Genomic DNA, 12,469 nt, shown 5'->3' with positions numbered 1-12,469 from the left:
CCATGTTCACCCAATGTTAAAGGATAAATGTAGGGGAGAAAAAGAAGAGAGCAGAGTGAGCCTGGGGGAAAGGAGGGAAAAGGGCAATTATAGAAAAGAATGAGGATGCAGGAAGGGAGAGAGAACCGTCTCTACAAGGTCTGAGGGCCAAGGGCCCAGATGAATGAATGTGCCTGGAAAACCTCTGACTTCCACTCTAAGGACAGGCAGGAGTTCAATATTCAAGTTTCCTGGGCCTGGGACTAGACCCTGCTGTGTCTGATATTTGTGGGAATGGGGCAGGTTCTGCGGTCTGGAAAATGCAGGAGACGGTGTGCCCAGGACAACGTGCCCTGAAGGAGTGTACAAGCTCCAGAGGAAAAGGTGGGATTTGAAGAGTCTAAAACAAAACAAAACAAAACAAAACAGCAAGGGGGAACTCGTGGTTTGCTTTTAGCCCTAAGGAAGAAAATCTATCCTTCACAGGTCCCTTCAAAAACAAGAGACTCAAAGCCCCTGCTCCTGCTCCTGCACTCCTCCCACTTCCCTTGCTTCTGTGCTTTGCCTCTGTGGTGAAAGGGGGACACCAGTACTTCCACCCCACTTCTCTTCAGAGTAACTGCTGCACCTGAGTGTATCTACCACCTCCTTTTTTAAAAAAAAAAAGTTAAACACGGTCCACAGGACTATGATACAACCAAACCTCTACTCTGGCTGACCCCACTGGGATCCTGCCCTGTCAATCTGAAGCCCAAGCACCAATTTTCATCCATTACCTCAGGCAAGTTGAATGTCTCAAGTTTAAGGGTGATAAAAATTAATTCCCGGGCTTCCCTGGTGGCGCAGTGGTTGGGAGTCCGCCTGCCGATGCAGGAGACATGGGTTCGTGCCCCGGTCCGGGAAGATCCCACATGCCGCGGAGCGGCTGGGCCCGTGAGCCATGGCCGCTGAGCCTGCGCGTCCGGAGCCTGTGCTCCACAACGGGAGAGGCCACAACAGTGAGAGGCCCACGTACCGCAAAAAAATAAAAAAATTAAAAAAAAATAATTCCCACAACTGTAATTAGTGGGAGTTTGTGCAGGCAGCACCAAGCATTTCTGGGCACAGAGAGTGGGGATGGCTGCACCTTTAAGCCCATCCTCCACAGCCCCCCTGCAGTTCGTGAGCTCACCTGCAGGCCCCCATGCAGTGTCTCAGTCTTAACTCTGGCCACTTCTCTCCTGTGAAAAAATCCCAGATCCTGGAAGCCAGCCTTGCCCCCACACCTGACCATGGTGCTGGGCCTGGGTCTCTGCCAGGATCCTGCAGTCAATGCTACTGCTTTATCTATTCTGCAAGTAAGAAAAACAGCAGGTTTGAACCACTGAGGCTGTTATTATATTATGACTATTTTTAACTTTAAATATACACCCTGCCAACTTCCAGAAGCAGCAGCCACCTCTTCAGTATGCTCTTGGGGATCAATTCCTGTCTGTTGGTATTTGGTCTTTAGGGATGATGTTCAGGCACCTGCAGCCTCTGGTTAGGGGAGTGTCCCTTGGACTTACAGTGGCATCAGAGGGAAATTTTCATTTTTCATACACTGAATTCCTGTAGGGAGGAAGAATTGCTGAAGTAGCCTTTTTGTTTTCTTTTGGTTTGGTTTGGTTAAAGAAGTGAGGAGTGTTCAACAAGGGATGGGTATATATAGATCACTTTAGTTACTTTCTCTTTTCCTGATTGGGCCAATGTTGGGTTGCATCCCTCTCAGACCCTCCTGGACCGGCCCAGAGGCATTCTCTCCTGACAGAGAACCATTGCCCCCATCTGGCACAGGACCTCCCTCTCAGACTTCTCACTTCCAATGTGGTCTTAGGAGGGCCGAAAAGAGTGTCTGGACGCCCTGCACAGCCTCCAAGGAAGAAGCAGCCGGGGAGGCTCCTTGAATTGAAGGCTTTGCAAAGGCGTGACTTCTGAGTGCGCCCAGATCCCTACCCTGGACCAGGGAGAAGGTTCTGCTGCCAGGAGTGTTCTCTGGCTGGTGCGCTGCTGGAGACACCTAGCTTACCCAGGAAGATGTCAGGAAGTGCACTGTGATTAGGTCTTCAGAGTCTACCGCAAACCAATGAAATACCTCTCCTGGGCAGCCAGCATATACTCAGAGATTCTGTGTCCAGAGTAGCTAGGTTTCAAGGCCAAGGGCTTCTGTGGGTGCCTGTCTTGTGCAGCGGCTGCCATGACCCTCACATTCCTCCTTTTCTGCAAGACTCTCTGCTCCCCACACAAAGGGGACAACGCCTGTAAGTGAGCTCAGAGAGGAGCTCAGCAGAGTGAGGACAAGTCTTTTGAAGTGGGGTGTTGGGGAATCTTCTTTCAGACACTTCTTTTCTTCCTCTGTCAGAGTCTGGGTTAACATGTCCTCTTCTATCTTGGTATGTCTCAATGTCTGACAGGAATTTCTTGGATTCGAGATGAATCTCCAGCTTTTGACTCTCACTTGGCACTAGGAAGATACCCAATAAATGTTTGCATGGAATTCTATAAAGATATTAGAATTCTAGCTTTGATAACTGAGAAGTCTAAGAAAAAAAAGTAGAAATGTTTATAACAACAAAGGGGGAGGTGGTAGTGGAAGTCTTGGGGACTAAGCAGTTTGCCCTACCACATTGCTGTTAGTAGCTTGGTCAGGAGTCAATTCTATCCTCTGCAGATGGGCAAGAGGACCTACTTCTTTGACCTTGGGGTTCATGTCCCTGAGATGGCAGAGTTTATATGGACAAGAAGTTGTCTCTACCCACGTTCCCCCTCACCTCCCTCACCTGACCAGGCTTAGGCTCCAAGCCTGAGTTTCTGAGGTGCCCATGGCTTCCTTACCCTGAGTGCATATGAGCCCATCTCACTCTAGAAAATGCCAGAATTTCCCAGAGGTGTTCTAGCTTCTAGTTGAGATACCCTATACCAGCTCCTCAGGTTTTATTTGCTGGTACAGAGATGCCAGGGCTCAGATGGACCCAGAAGTCCAGCAAACAAATTGATAAGGGCACATTTTGAGCACCCTGAATTTCAAAGCCTTAGGCCATGTGGCTTCCTAGGCTTATCCAGACACTGAAGCCCCCAAAGACCCACACTCACATGCTAACACAGACACAAACACACACACACACCTTCAATGAGTCACCCTGTGGGGCTGACGCCTACCTTATTCCATCTTGGGCTTCTTAGCTGTGTTAGCAGAGTTGTAAAGGACCTCCTAGGCTTTCAGATGCCTAGTATTAAGGGAGTTGAATCTGAGGAGCATGTCATAGGGAGTGGAGGAAGGACCTCCTGGAGCAGGAAACTGGAAAACTCTGAAACTTAATTGACCAAATTCAAAGAACACTGAGTCTCCGAGCTGCTCTTGTTACTGGGACTTTGGGTTCAGCTTTTGTTTCTATCGTGGAAAAGAGTGAGCATTTTAATTCCAGGAGAATTTGGAAAAACCTGGAAAATAGCAGGAGGATTCGTTTGGAGGAACCCCTGGGGGGGGGGGAACCCACCCAGTACAGTCTTAGAGCCTGACACTGGGTCCCCTACTCTGGACCCAGCACTTTGAAGGCCCTCTCTGGTCCTCATCTAGCCGCTCCTGTCTCTACCAGGTGAGAATCTTTCAGGGTCCAGGGCGCTTGCCACCTGGATCTGCAGCTCCTTCCCCCGCTTAAGTCTAATACCTAGGTCCCCTGTACCGCTATTCCCTGCCCTAATGGCACTGATCTCGCTTCCTGTGTCTGCAAGACATTCCCAGGTTTCATCCTCCGAAAGGCAGCTGAGTCAAAGAGGAAATTATTGAGCTGAAGGGGGCACTGTTTGCGCAGGTGGACAGTTCAGACAGCGCCTAGATGTGCAGTCTGGGAACGAGTGAACTGAAGAAGTCTCTGGTATAGTAGGGAGCGGACGCCAGTCAGGCAGTGGGCCGGGGTCTTCACGTGTTCTCCCGCCAATCTCGGGAGCCAGGAGCCCCCGGTATGGATGCCCGGAGACCCTTAAGGCCGAGAGCTCAGAACCTAGAGAACTTGTCCTGCGACCGTGAAGGGACCAGGTGTCGTTTGCATTGGGCAGACATCCCGAGGGCTGGAGAAGAGCCAGACGCCGGGACCGAGAAGTGTCTGAAGCACTTAGAAACGCGTTGCTCGAGCTCCCCGGAAGGTAAGGCTGGTAGAGCTAGAAGCGGCCCAGGCCTCGAGTCCCCAGGTGTCTGGGAGGGGTTTCTCACAGGAGCTGAATGTTTTAACTCCTCCGCTTTCTTAGGTCTGGTTGTTTTCATTGCGACGAGCATGCCCCGCCCATTCCCAGCCCAGACCAGTAAGGTCTCCGGGACCGCACCTCCCAGCCTTCTAGGAGCGCCCGAAAACTCCGTGGTTCAGCCCCGCGGTCTTCAGTAGCTTGCAGGAGCGCCCTAATTGTTTCCAAAGTCGCCTGGAGCAGTGCGCCCCGCTACGCCACCCCAGAGCTCCTGCCCCTTACGCCCTGCGCACTCATTTCGTACTCCAAGTCATTTCGTTTTCTGAACTCGGATTTGGATCCTGCTGGGAATGGATCTCCCTGAAAAACCAGGGATTTAGATTTCCCAACGCAAAGAATTCGTGACTTCTTTACCCTCACTTGGCTGCATTTCCCCTTTGGTTGGCGGGTATGAGTGAAGGGATATTGCTGCCTCAAAGGCAGTTATTTTTCTTTTTCAACCCCATTCGGGGCAAAGATTCCAATCTTCTGCCAGTTTGAACTGTAAGGGTATCTCTAATCCCTAGAAGGAAGGACAGGGGAACCCAAAGAGTCGAGGTACGCCTTGCCCTGCCTCTTGGGCTTTCTAAGACCCGCAGGGACGCTGAGATGCCTTGTTAACCTCAGCGGTCTCAACCCCTCAGTTCAGTCGTTGGCACTATAGGCACCAGGACCCGTGCAGGCTGACAGCGAGAGGGGGGCCAGTAGTGCGGAAACACCCTCTGCCTTCCTTCCTTTGCTCGCACCCCTTCCTCCTCCGTAGTGGGTCCGCAAGCCGAGCAGCAGGACAGGAGGCTGAGAAGGGCTAAGAAGACTGGAGTGAAGGGCACAGAGAACTTGACCTCACATGTGCCAGCTCACCACCAGGTGTGATGAGGCCAAGGGGTACCCCGGGTGTGTGCCGCTGCCTGCGTGATCCTAAAAAGCTAGTGGGAGAACCAACCCTCAAATAGAGAACCAAGAATAGATTTTTAAACCTCACACAAATTACTTTGATATATGATAAATGTAGCAATTTGATTCAATGAATAAGATAGTTTATTTAATGAATAGAGCTGGTATATTTTACTATTGGTTTAGAAGAGACTCAGTCCCTTGATTCTCAATTTTATTTTTAAAAAGGAAAAAATATTAGTGTATGTGTTACTGAGTCCAAACTTTCTCTGCTTGCCACATAACAGGCAAATAAATCAGGAGACAAGGTGTTGAGCCAAGGAATGGTAACTTTATTTGGAAAGCAGGTTTCTGAGAAGATGGCAGACTAATGTCCTAGAGTAACATCTTATCAGGGTCTGGATGCTAGCATTTTTAAAGAACAGAGAGAGGGTAGAGGTGAGGAAGTAAAGTAAAAGGCCATAAGTCTTGCAAAATATCTCCTGGTTTTTGGCCATCCACAGGGAGGGGCTGTGTTAATTTCTTCTTTTCTGCAGCCATTCACAGTTGGGCAGGGTCAGGGTGTTTCCCTGTGAGCTGAACAAAGGCACTTTAGTTTAATATTCAGGCAGAGGGGCAGGGTTCCCCGAGGGAGGCCATTACATATGCCTATAGCTATAGACAACAGCATTTTAGTGATTATAGTAACAAAAAGTAATGGAGAGCAAAGGTTAAAGTAAAAGAAACAGATCCAACATGGGGTCAGATTTTGTTCTTCCCTGTTCTATGTGTATGCCTGTATTTTTCTATAAGCATAATAAGTTGTGGACAGATACACACTACTAATGTTGTTTATCTCATGTTGAGGTGAATTTGCTTAACATGGGGTTTTGTGATTAATCCAGGTTAATATGTATAAATATATATTCATGTATAATATATATTCATCTATATGTCTTATATGTATATAAATCTTTTGGGTTGACTGTTACAAAGACACTATATAACTTTTGTAATTTATAAAACTCTTATTAAGATTTGTTTCATAAAAAAAATACCAAGATGTTTCCTGAGGAACATAAGAGAAATCTGGAAAAAAATAACAAGCTACACTGATATCAGACTAGAGAAGCTAATTGGTGGGAAAGAATTAGGAGTCTACAACTGTCCCATATGAGATCTTAGTGTGGAAAAATGTTGTTACAAATCAATGTTAGACTGTTAAATAAATTATATTGGAAAAACCAGCTAGCTGATTGAGGGGAAATTGGATGACTAATTTACTGCACAAACTAAAATAAATTTAAGATGATTCATGGCATAATATTTTGATCCAAATAATGAGGAAAACATGGGTGAAGCCAGTAAAATTAAGGGGAGATTTCTCACTTGGGGTTCCTCAAGCACTAATAAGAGATGACTAGATCAATACACAACTCAGAAAAGCAATGCAGAGGAGAAAAAAAATGTAAACTGCCAATAAACGTGAAACTTTTAAACTTTCACTAGCAATCGAGTAAATGAAAACTGAAAAAATAACCAACTAGGAGACATCACTCTCAGTTAAAAAATTGTCCAAAATGATCAATGTCGATAAGGATGTGCTGAAACTGACACTGACATTTTGGGAGGCATGCAAACCAGTATTATCTTTCAGGAAGGCAGTCTGGCACAAGGGGATAATTATATGGAAATGTAATTGTGCATCACAGAGGTTTCAATTCCAGACTTTTAAAATATAATACATACAAAAAACTGCAAATAAAATCCCTAGAGGCTTGTTTACTCAGAATTCTATGTATCTGCTCATAAGTGAGGTAGACCTACATATAAATAAGTAAATTATGAGTAAAATAAGTACATTATAAGAAATATGGTATATAAATGGCAAACCAACTAGGCCACAGCATGTTTCTGTTAGGAGAGCTCAGACTAAGGCACTTCACAGCAGTTTCTTTCCTGGGAATGACCTCTTATGAACCTCAAGACTCACGGATTGCTCTTGGAAATGTTTGTATTTAATCAAAATATTTCTTCTCTATCACAAACTGAAACTGAGCCCCTCTAAAATTTAGTTCCCTTTGTGAGTTTATGATTAAGCTCTCTACTCAAAACTTTATTCCCTTGTTTGCCTCTTCTGACCTCAATCATGTGTTAACTGAACACGAATCAAACAGAATCAGATGACTAAAATTGCTATTGTCTATAACATCATTAATGTACTAAAATTGCTGTTGTAGATATCATCATTAACACACAAACTCAGGATGTTTCTCCAGAGCAGGATGAGCTCACAGATCCCCCAGGTGGCTAGAGAATTGTAAACTGGAAACATCCTGACTTCTACAACTGTGCTTAAGAGATGTCACAAGACGATGATTAATTCCAACTTCTTTTTTCTTCTTCTTTAAAAACACTCCCAACTCAAAGGCCAGGTTGGAGCAGATCTGAGGCTTGTCTCCCACTCCCTTGCTTGGCGCCCTGCAATAAACCCTTACTTTACTGCAAACATCGGCTGTCAGAGTTTGGCTTTCTGTGCTGCAGTCACAGGAGCCCTTGCTCAATAACAAAACCACATGCAAGTTATATTGAAGGTAACATTGAAGACTCTTACAGGCTTAGCAAATCAGGTATTATTTATTTATTGCTTATAAGACACTGGAGAGCTAATATTTGATGATCAGATTTACAAAGTCTGTTGGAAATGGGAAAGGCTGGAGCTAAGGGAACCAAGGAGGAGAATTAATCAGAAAACGTGAGGCCAGAAAAAGCAAAGTGTCTGCTGGAACAGAAAGGAGAGGAATAAATTCAAGAGCTATTTCCAAGACAGAGTAAACAAAACTTAATGATGGATTCAGATGGTGGTGATGGGGAAGGGTTGTATAGGTAGACTTTAAATAAAAAGCCTTATTGAAATCAGCTAGAAACAATGGGGTGAAGGTCCTCAACTGTGATCTCAATGAGTGAAGTCCCAAAAGTTCTATCCCCTTCAACCATTTCCATCCACCAGCAGCAACCACTGCTTCCCTCAATGCCACTTTTCCACCAGTCACCTCCACTGGGGCTTTTTACCTATATCTTCCAGTAGTTTCACCTCCTTAAATTCACTCAGTTAATCAGCACAGTGAGCCTTCATCATGAGCTCCCATTTTAACATTCCCAGTCTCTGAGCTGTCCCTCACCATATTTCTACTTCACCCTTAGAAGGAAAGGAAACCACCCAGTTTTCTCTGTTTTGTGAGGGCCACAGGCTGGGAAATTACCTTATCAGTACTTGTTTAACTTTAGTTCCAGGACTTTGGTGGCTCAAGGCTGAGGGGAAGCATGGGTGGGGGTGGAGGGCAGGGCAGATGACCAGCAGGAGTTGGGTGCAGGGTGGGGTACCAGTCTTCAGACTGGTGGGGTCGAGCAAAGGAACCACCACTAGAGGGCTGGGAGGGAAGGGCATGGTTGTAGGGGTGAGGGAAGCAGGTCATTGAGGGAGGTGGTGTTGGGTAGGAGTAGGGGCAAGCAGGGCGCTCAGGCAAGAAACCGGAGAAGGTGGCAGGAGACAGATGGGCCAGTGGCTGGAGCAGTGACCTCTCTTGTTTCCTCTGCTTAGCTCTGCGGTTCTGGAACCAGACCTGAGGAGGGAGAATAGCCACATCAGAGCCTCTGTCTCAAATAGGTGGCATTGTCATATGCGGCTACAGACGTATAGGGCATAAGACTCCCCCACATCCCCAGAGGAAGTAAAGCTCTTGCAGAAGGCATAGTTGAACCAGGACTAGTGACAAAGCAAGACCCACACCATTCCCCATTCCATGTCTAAATTTGCCCTGCTACAACTTTGGGTGAGTAAGAAATGTCAACTTGTAAAAAGAAAGAGATAAACATGACACAGTGGCATTTCACCTCCACAGAGAATGGGAAATTTCCGCTAGGGTTATTAGAGACTAAGACTATGGATGAGTTTAATTGTTACAGACCAGGTTAGATTTAGGGTACAGTTTTATTCTTAAGATTAACTAACTCTATGGTTAGAATTGAGCATCAGGTTGAGTTTCAAGGCCATGGTTAGGGACAAGGTTGCATACGTGTGTGAATAGTTAGGATTGAATTTCTGTTGGAGTTCACATCACTGTTACGGTTGGGGTTTGATATTGAAATTCAAGTTAGATTAGGTTAGCTCCAAGGTTAAACTCAAGTGACATTCCTGATGTAGATGAGGTTATGCTGACTCTTGGGTAAGACTCTGTTCTGGTGAACATTTGGGTTAGGGTTATAGTGCCCTGAGAATTTATGCCCCAGTAGTTGCCAATCACCGAATCTGCATTTCTTCAGGGGATGGTAGGGGGAGGATCCTGGGCCATCACCTGGATTCTGGCCTCGCTGAGGCCTGTGTCCCGGGCGAGGCCTTCTCGGGCCCAAATGTCAGGGTACTGGTCCCTCCCAAAAGCTGACTCCAGCTGTTCCAAGTGCGCTGGACTGAAGGTGGTGCGGTGGCGGCGCCGGGAGTGTGGGCGACCCCTCTGTTCTCCTTGCGAGCAAAGACTTGGTCTCCCCACTCTTACACCAGAGAGGTTCCTGTAGGGCTGAGTGCTCATGTCTGAGAAGGAGGGGGGAGGGAGAGTTTGCTGCCGCATGGACCACCCATCCATCCCAGACCACATATGCTGGAACCTCCAGATTCTACTAGGACCCAGTGTGTTGCTCATACACTCTGCCCTGACCAGAAATTCTTCAGCTTTCAGAATTAGCTGAATCCAGCTCAGCCTTGACCCTGCTTCACTTCTGAGTCCCCTAACCCATGCTGCCCTCTCGACATGAAGTCCGCCCCTCAGACTCACTTGTCCTGAGCACTCACGCTCCCTCTGCCTCACTTCTGCACCTTGTGCCCACTACCTATTACACACCCCCGGATGCATCCCCATGTAAGGCATGCCCCTCCATAGCCTTTCACCTCTCTCAGCACACATACCACCTTCTTGGGTCTCACCCTGTGGATCTCCTATTCACTCTGACAACCTAACAAACTGCCCAGGTCTCTGTCTAAGACCCCTATTAGTTGCTCCCTGCTCTCATGGTTCACATGCAACTTAAACCTTTATATTGTTCCCATTGTCCTATTCCCTCTACCTGGGAAGATGAAACATTCCTCACTCTTCTACTCAGACACACCCTCCTCACACATACATTTCATCTTCTCCCCTATCCCAGTCCTGGCCTGGCCACCAGGCTGCAGGAACCTGAGCTCGTGGGAAAGGCTTGCCTCTTCTCCCTACAGGCTCACTAAGCCCCCACACTAATTAGTCTGAGAGCCAGCTAGGGAATAGAGAACAGGAGCAAAAGGAAACACCTGGGAGGCACACACAGAGAAAAGATATCTGGAGGATCCCATCCCCATGGGGACCCAGTGAGTAGTCCCTACCCAGTGCTCACTGCCCACCTTAGCCCCCTGCTCTCCTCGGATCCAAAGCCCTGGACCCTCCAAATCTCTTCCTTGGAGAAAACAGTGCAGTGGGCAAACTGAGGTCAGGAGTGAGGAGACAGATTTCAGCTCTGCCTCTGCCCCTTCCTCATCAGTCAGGGCCTCAGTGTGCCACTCTGTAAAGCAAAGGAGTTGTATCACCCCATGTATTCTAAGACTCCCTTGTTTTAAACATTCTAGGATTCTGTTTTTTTATTTCTCCTCTTCACTCTCCTCGTGGCGAACCATTGGCCCATGGAGCCTGGGCATGGAGAATGCACACCTGCTGCTTCCTCAGGACCACCCCAGAGATTCACTCACCCACCGTGGAGGTCGAAGTCCCAACGGCTGCGTAGCCCTCGGGCCAGAGACTGCTGCAAACTCGCCCCTTCTTTTGTTTACCCTGCTCACTCTTCCCTTCTGCATCCATGGCTCACAACAAAGACCAAAGACAGCCCAGTCTCGTGTCCCTGAGTCTCTGATTTTGGATCAGTCTTTCTCTGGTTCTGTTCCCCTCTATGCCTTGTATATCACTGTTTTCCCCCTGTCTATACCTCTCTCTGAATCTCTCTCCCTGTGTAGCTATAGATAGAACTTTTTCCCCCTCTCTCCTTTTTTCTAACTTTTATTTCTATTTCTAATTCCCCATTCCTTTGCTTATCATCTCATTCTGCCTTGTCCTCACCCTGTTTCTCTTAGTCTCCACTTTTCTCCCCCTGCCCCTTCTCTCTGGATGCTGTTCTCTCCTTTTGCTCTCAGCTGCCTACTTTCCCAGCTTGCAATCCCACACTAACTCTTTCTCCCTGAGCCTTGGAGGAGTGACCTGTTCCTCACCCCTGTGGGCCCATCCAATCATTGCCTGGTCACCAGAGCCCTCATCATCAGGGGAGGATCACAAGCCGGATGAAGGAAGGTGCTCTGTTGGAGGGTCCAGGGACTGGGGCCAAGAGCTCATATTCCCAGAGGACCAAATTCTTTTGTCCTGTTAAATCGCCTCCTGGGAGCAGGCAGGGGAAGGAAGAGAAAATACATTCCTCTTGAGACCCCTCCTCAGAACCTCATCATGAGAGGAGAAGGAGAGGGTGTGCAAATGGAGACCAGGAGTAGGGCCTGCCTTGTGTCTCGGTATGTGGGTGATTCCCAAAAACTTCTTTCCAGGAAACTAAAAAACTAAAAAACACAAGTACATTCTGGCCCCTCATAGATATCCTGATTCTCAGAATACACTGGACACCCCGTCAGGACAACCTGAACCATAGGATGAGTCTCCTGGACACCACAGTTCTCAAGTACTTTCTGCTTTCCTCTCCGAAATGTCACCTTCTCATTCACCCAGAATCCCCCAGGACTCCATGACCTTCCAAGGTCACCCAGCTATTCAGAGAGCACTTACCTCAAGAGCATCTGTATTCCAGGTGCATCCTGATCTCCCTGGACCTCAGGACTCTGCAGAAGACTGAGATTCCCATGACATCCTGACCACCTGATTCTTCAAGGAAACCCTGACATACCCAGCATCCTTGAGCAGTCAGGACACCCTGATACATGCAGTACTCTGCTTCTTGAGATTACTTAGATCTAAGAAGTACATTCTGACATCCTTGGGACATCCTGACCCTTTAAAGACAGCACAATACCCTAGGACTCTAGGGTCCTTTAGGACACACTGAAACCTAGAGCATTCAACCTCAACTAGGAGATTATCCCTGTCCCCCGCCATGAAGTTCTGAAGTGTCAGAATAGACTGAATCAATGAGGGCACCCTAATCCCCTTGGAACACACTGTACTCATAAGACTGTCTGATCCCCAAGGTTATGATAATCCTTCACACACATCCTTTAAAAGAACAATTTAAGACAGAAAAACATGGTAATCTTCCAGGATCCTGAGGAAAGCCATGGATCAGAAGTATAAGTAACACATGAGAGCTT

The 12,469-nt window shown here is 47.3% G+C and overlaps 1 protein-coding gene across 1 annotated transcript; it reads right to left on the bottom strand.

The window, feature by feature from the left end:
* Positions 1–8,372: 8,372 nt before the first annotated feature.
* LOC117310773 (homeobox protein prophet of Pit-1) lies at positions 8,373–10,967 on the bottom strand. Its single transcript, XM_033850396.2, has 3 exons — positions 10,859–10,967; positions 9,444–9,676; positions 8,373–8,711 (listed from the first exon to the last, which is right to left on the bottom strand). The coding sequence occupies exons 1-3, from the start codon at positions 10,965–10,967 to the stop codon at positions 8,373–8,375; spliced, it is 681 nt and encodes a 226-aa protein (XP_033706287.1).
* Positions 10,968–12,469: the final 1,502 nt, after the last annotated feature.

This window comes from Tursiops truncatus, unplaced genomic scaffold (genome assembly GCF_011762595.2).
Source record: "Tursiops truncatus isolate mTurTru1 unplaced genomic scaffold, mTurTru1.mat.Y mat_scaffold_197_arrow_ctg1, whole genome shotgun sequence".
Classification (NCBI taxonomy): Eukaryota; Metazoa; Chordata; class Mammalia; order Artiodactyla; family Delphinidae; genus Tursiops; species Tursiops truncatus.
The sequence above is the reverse complement of the archived record's forward strand: the minus strand, read 5'-3'. Positions and strand labels throughout refer to the sequence as shown.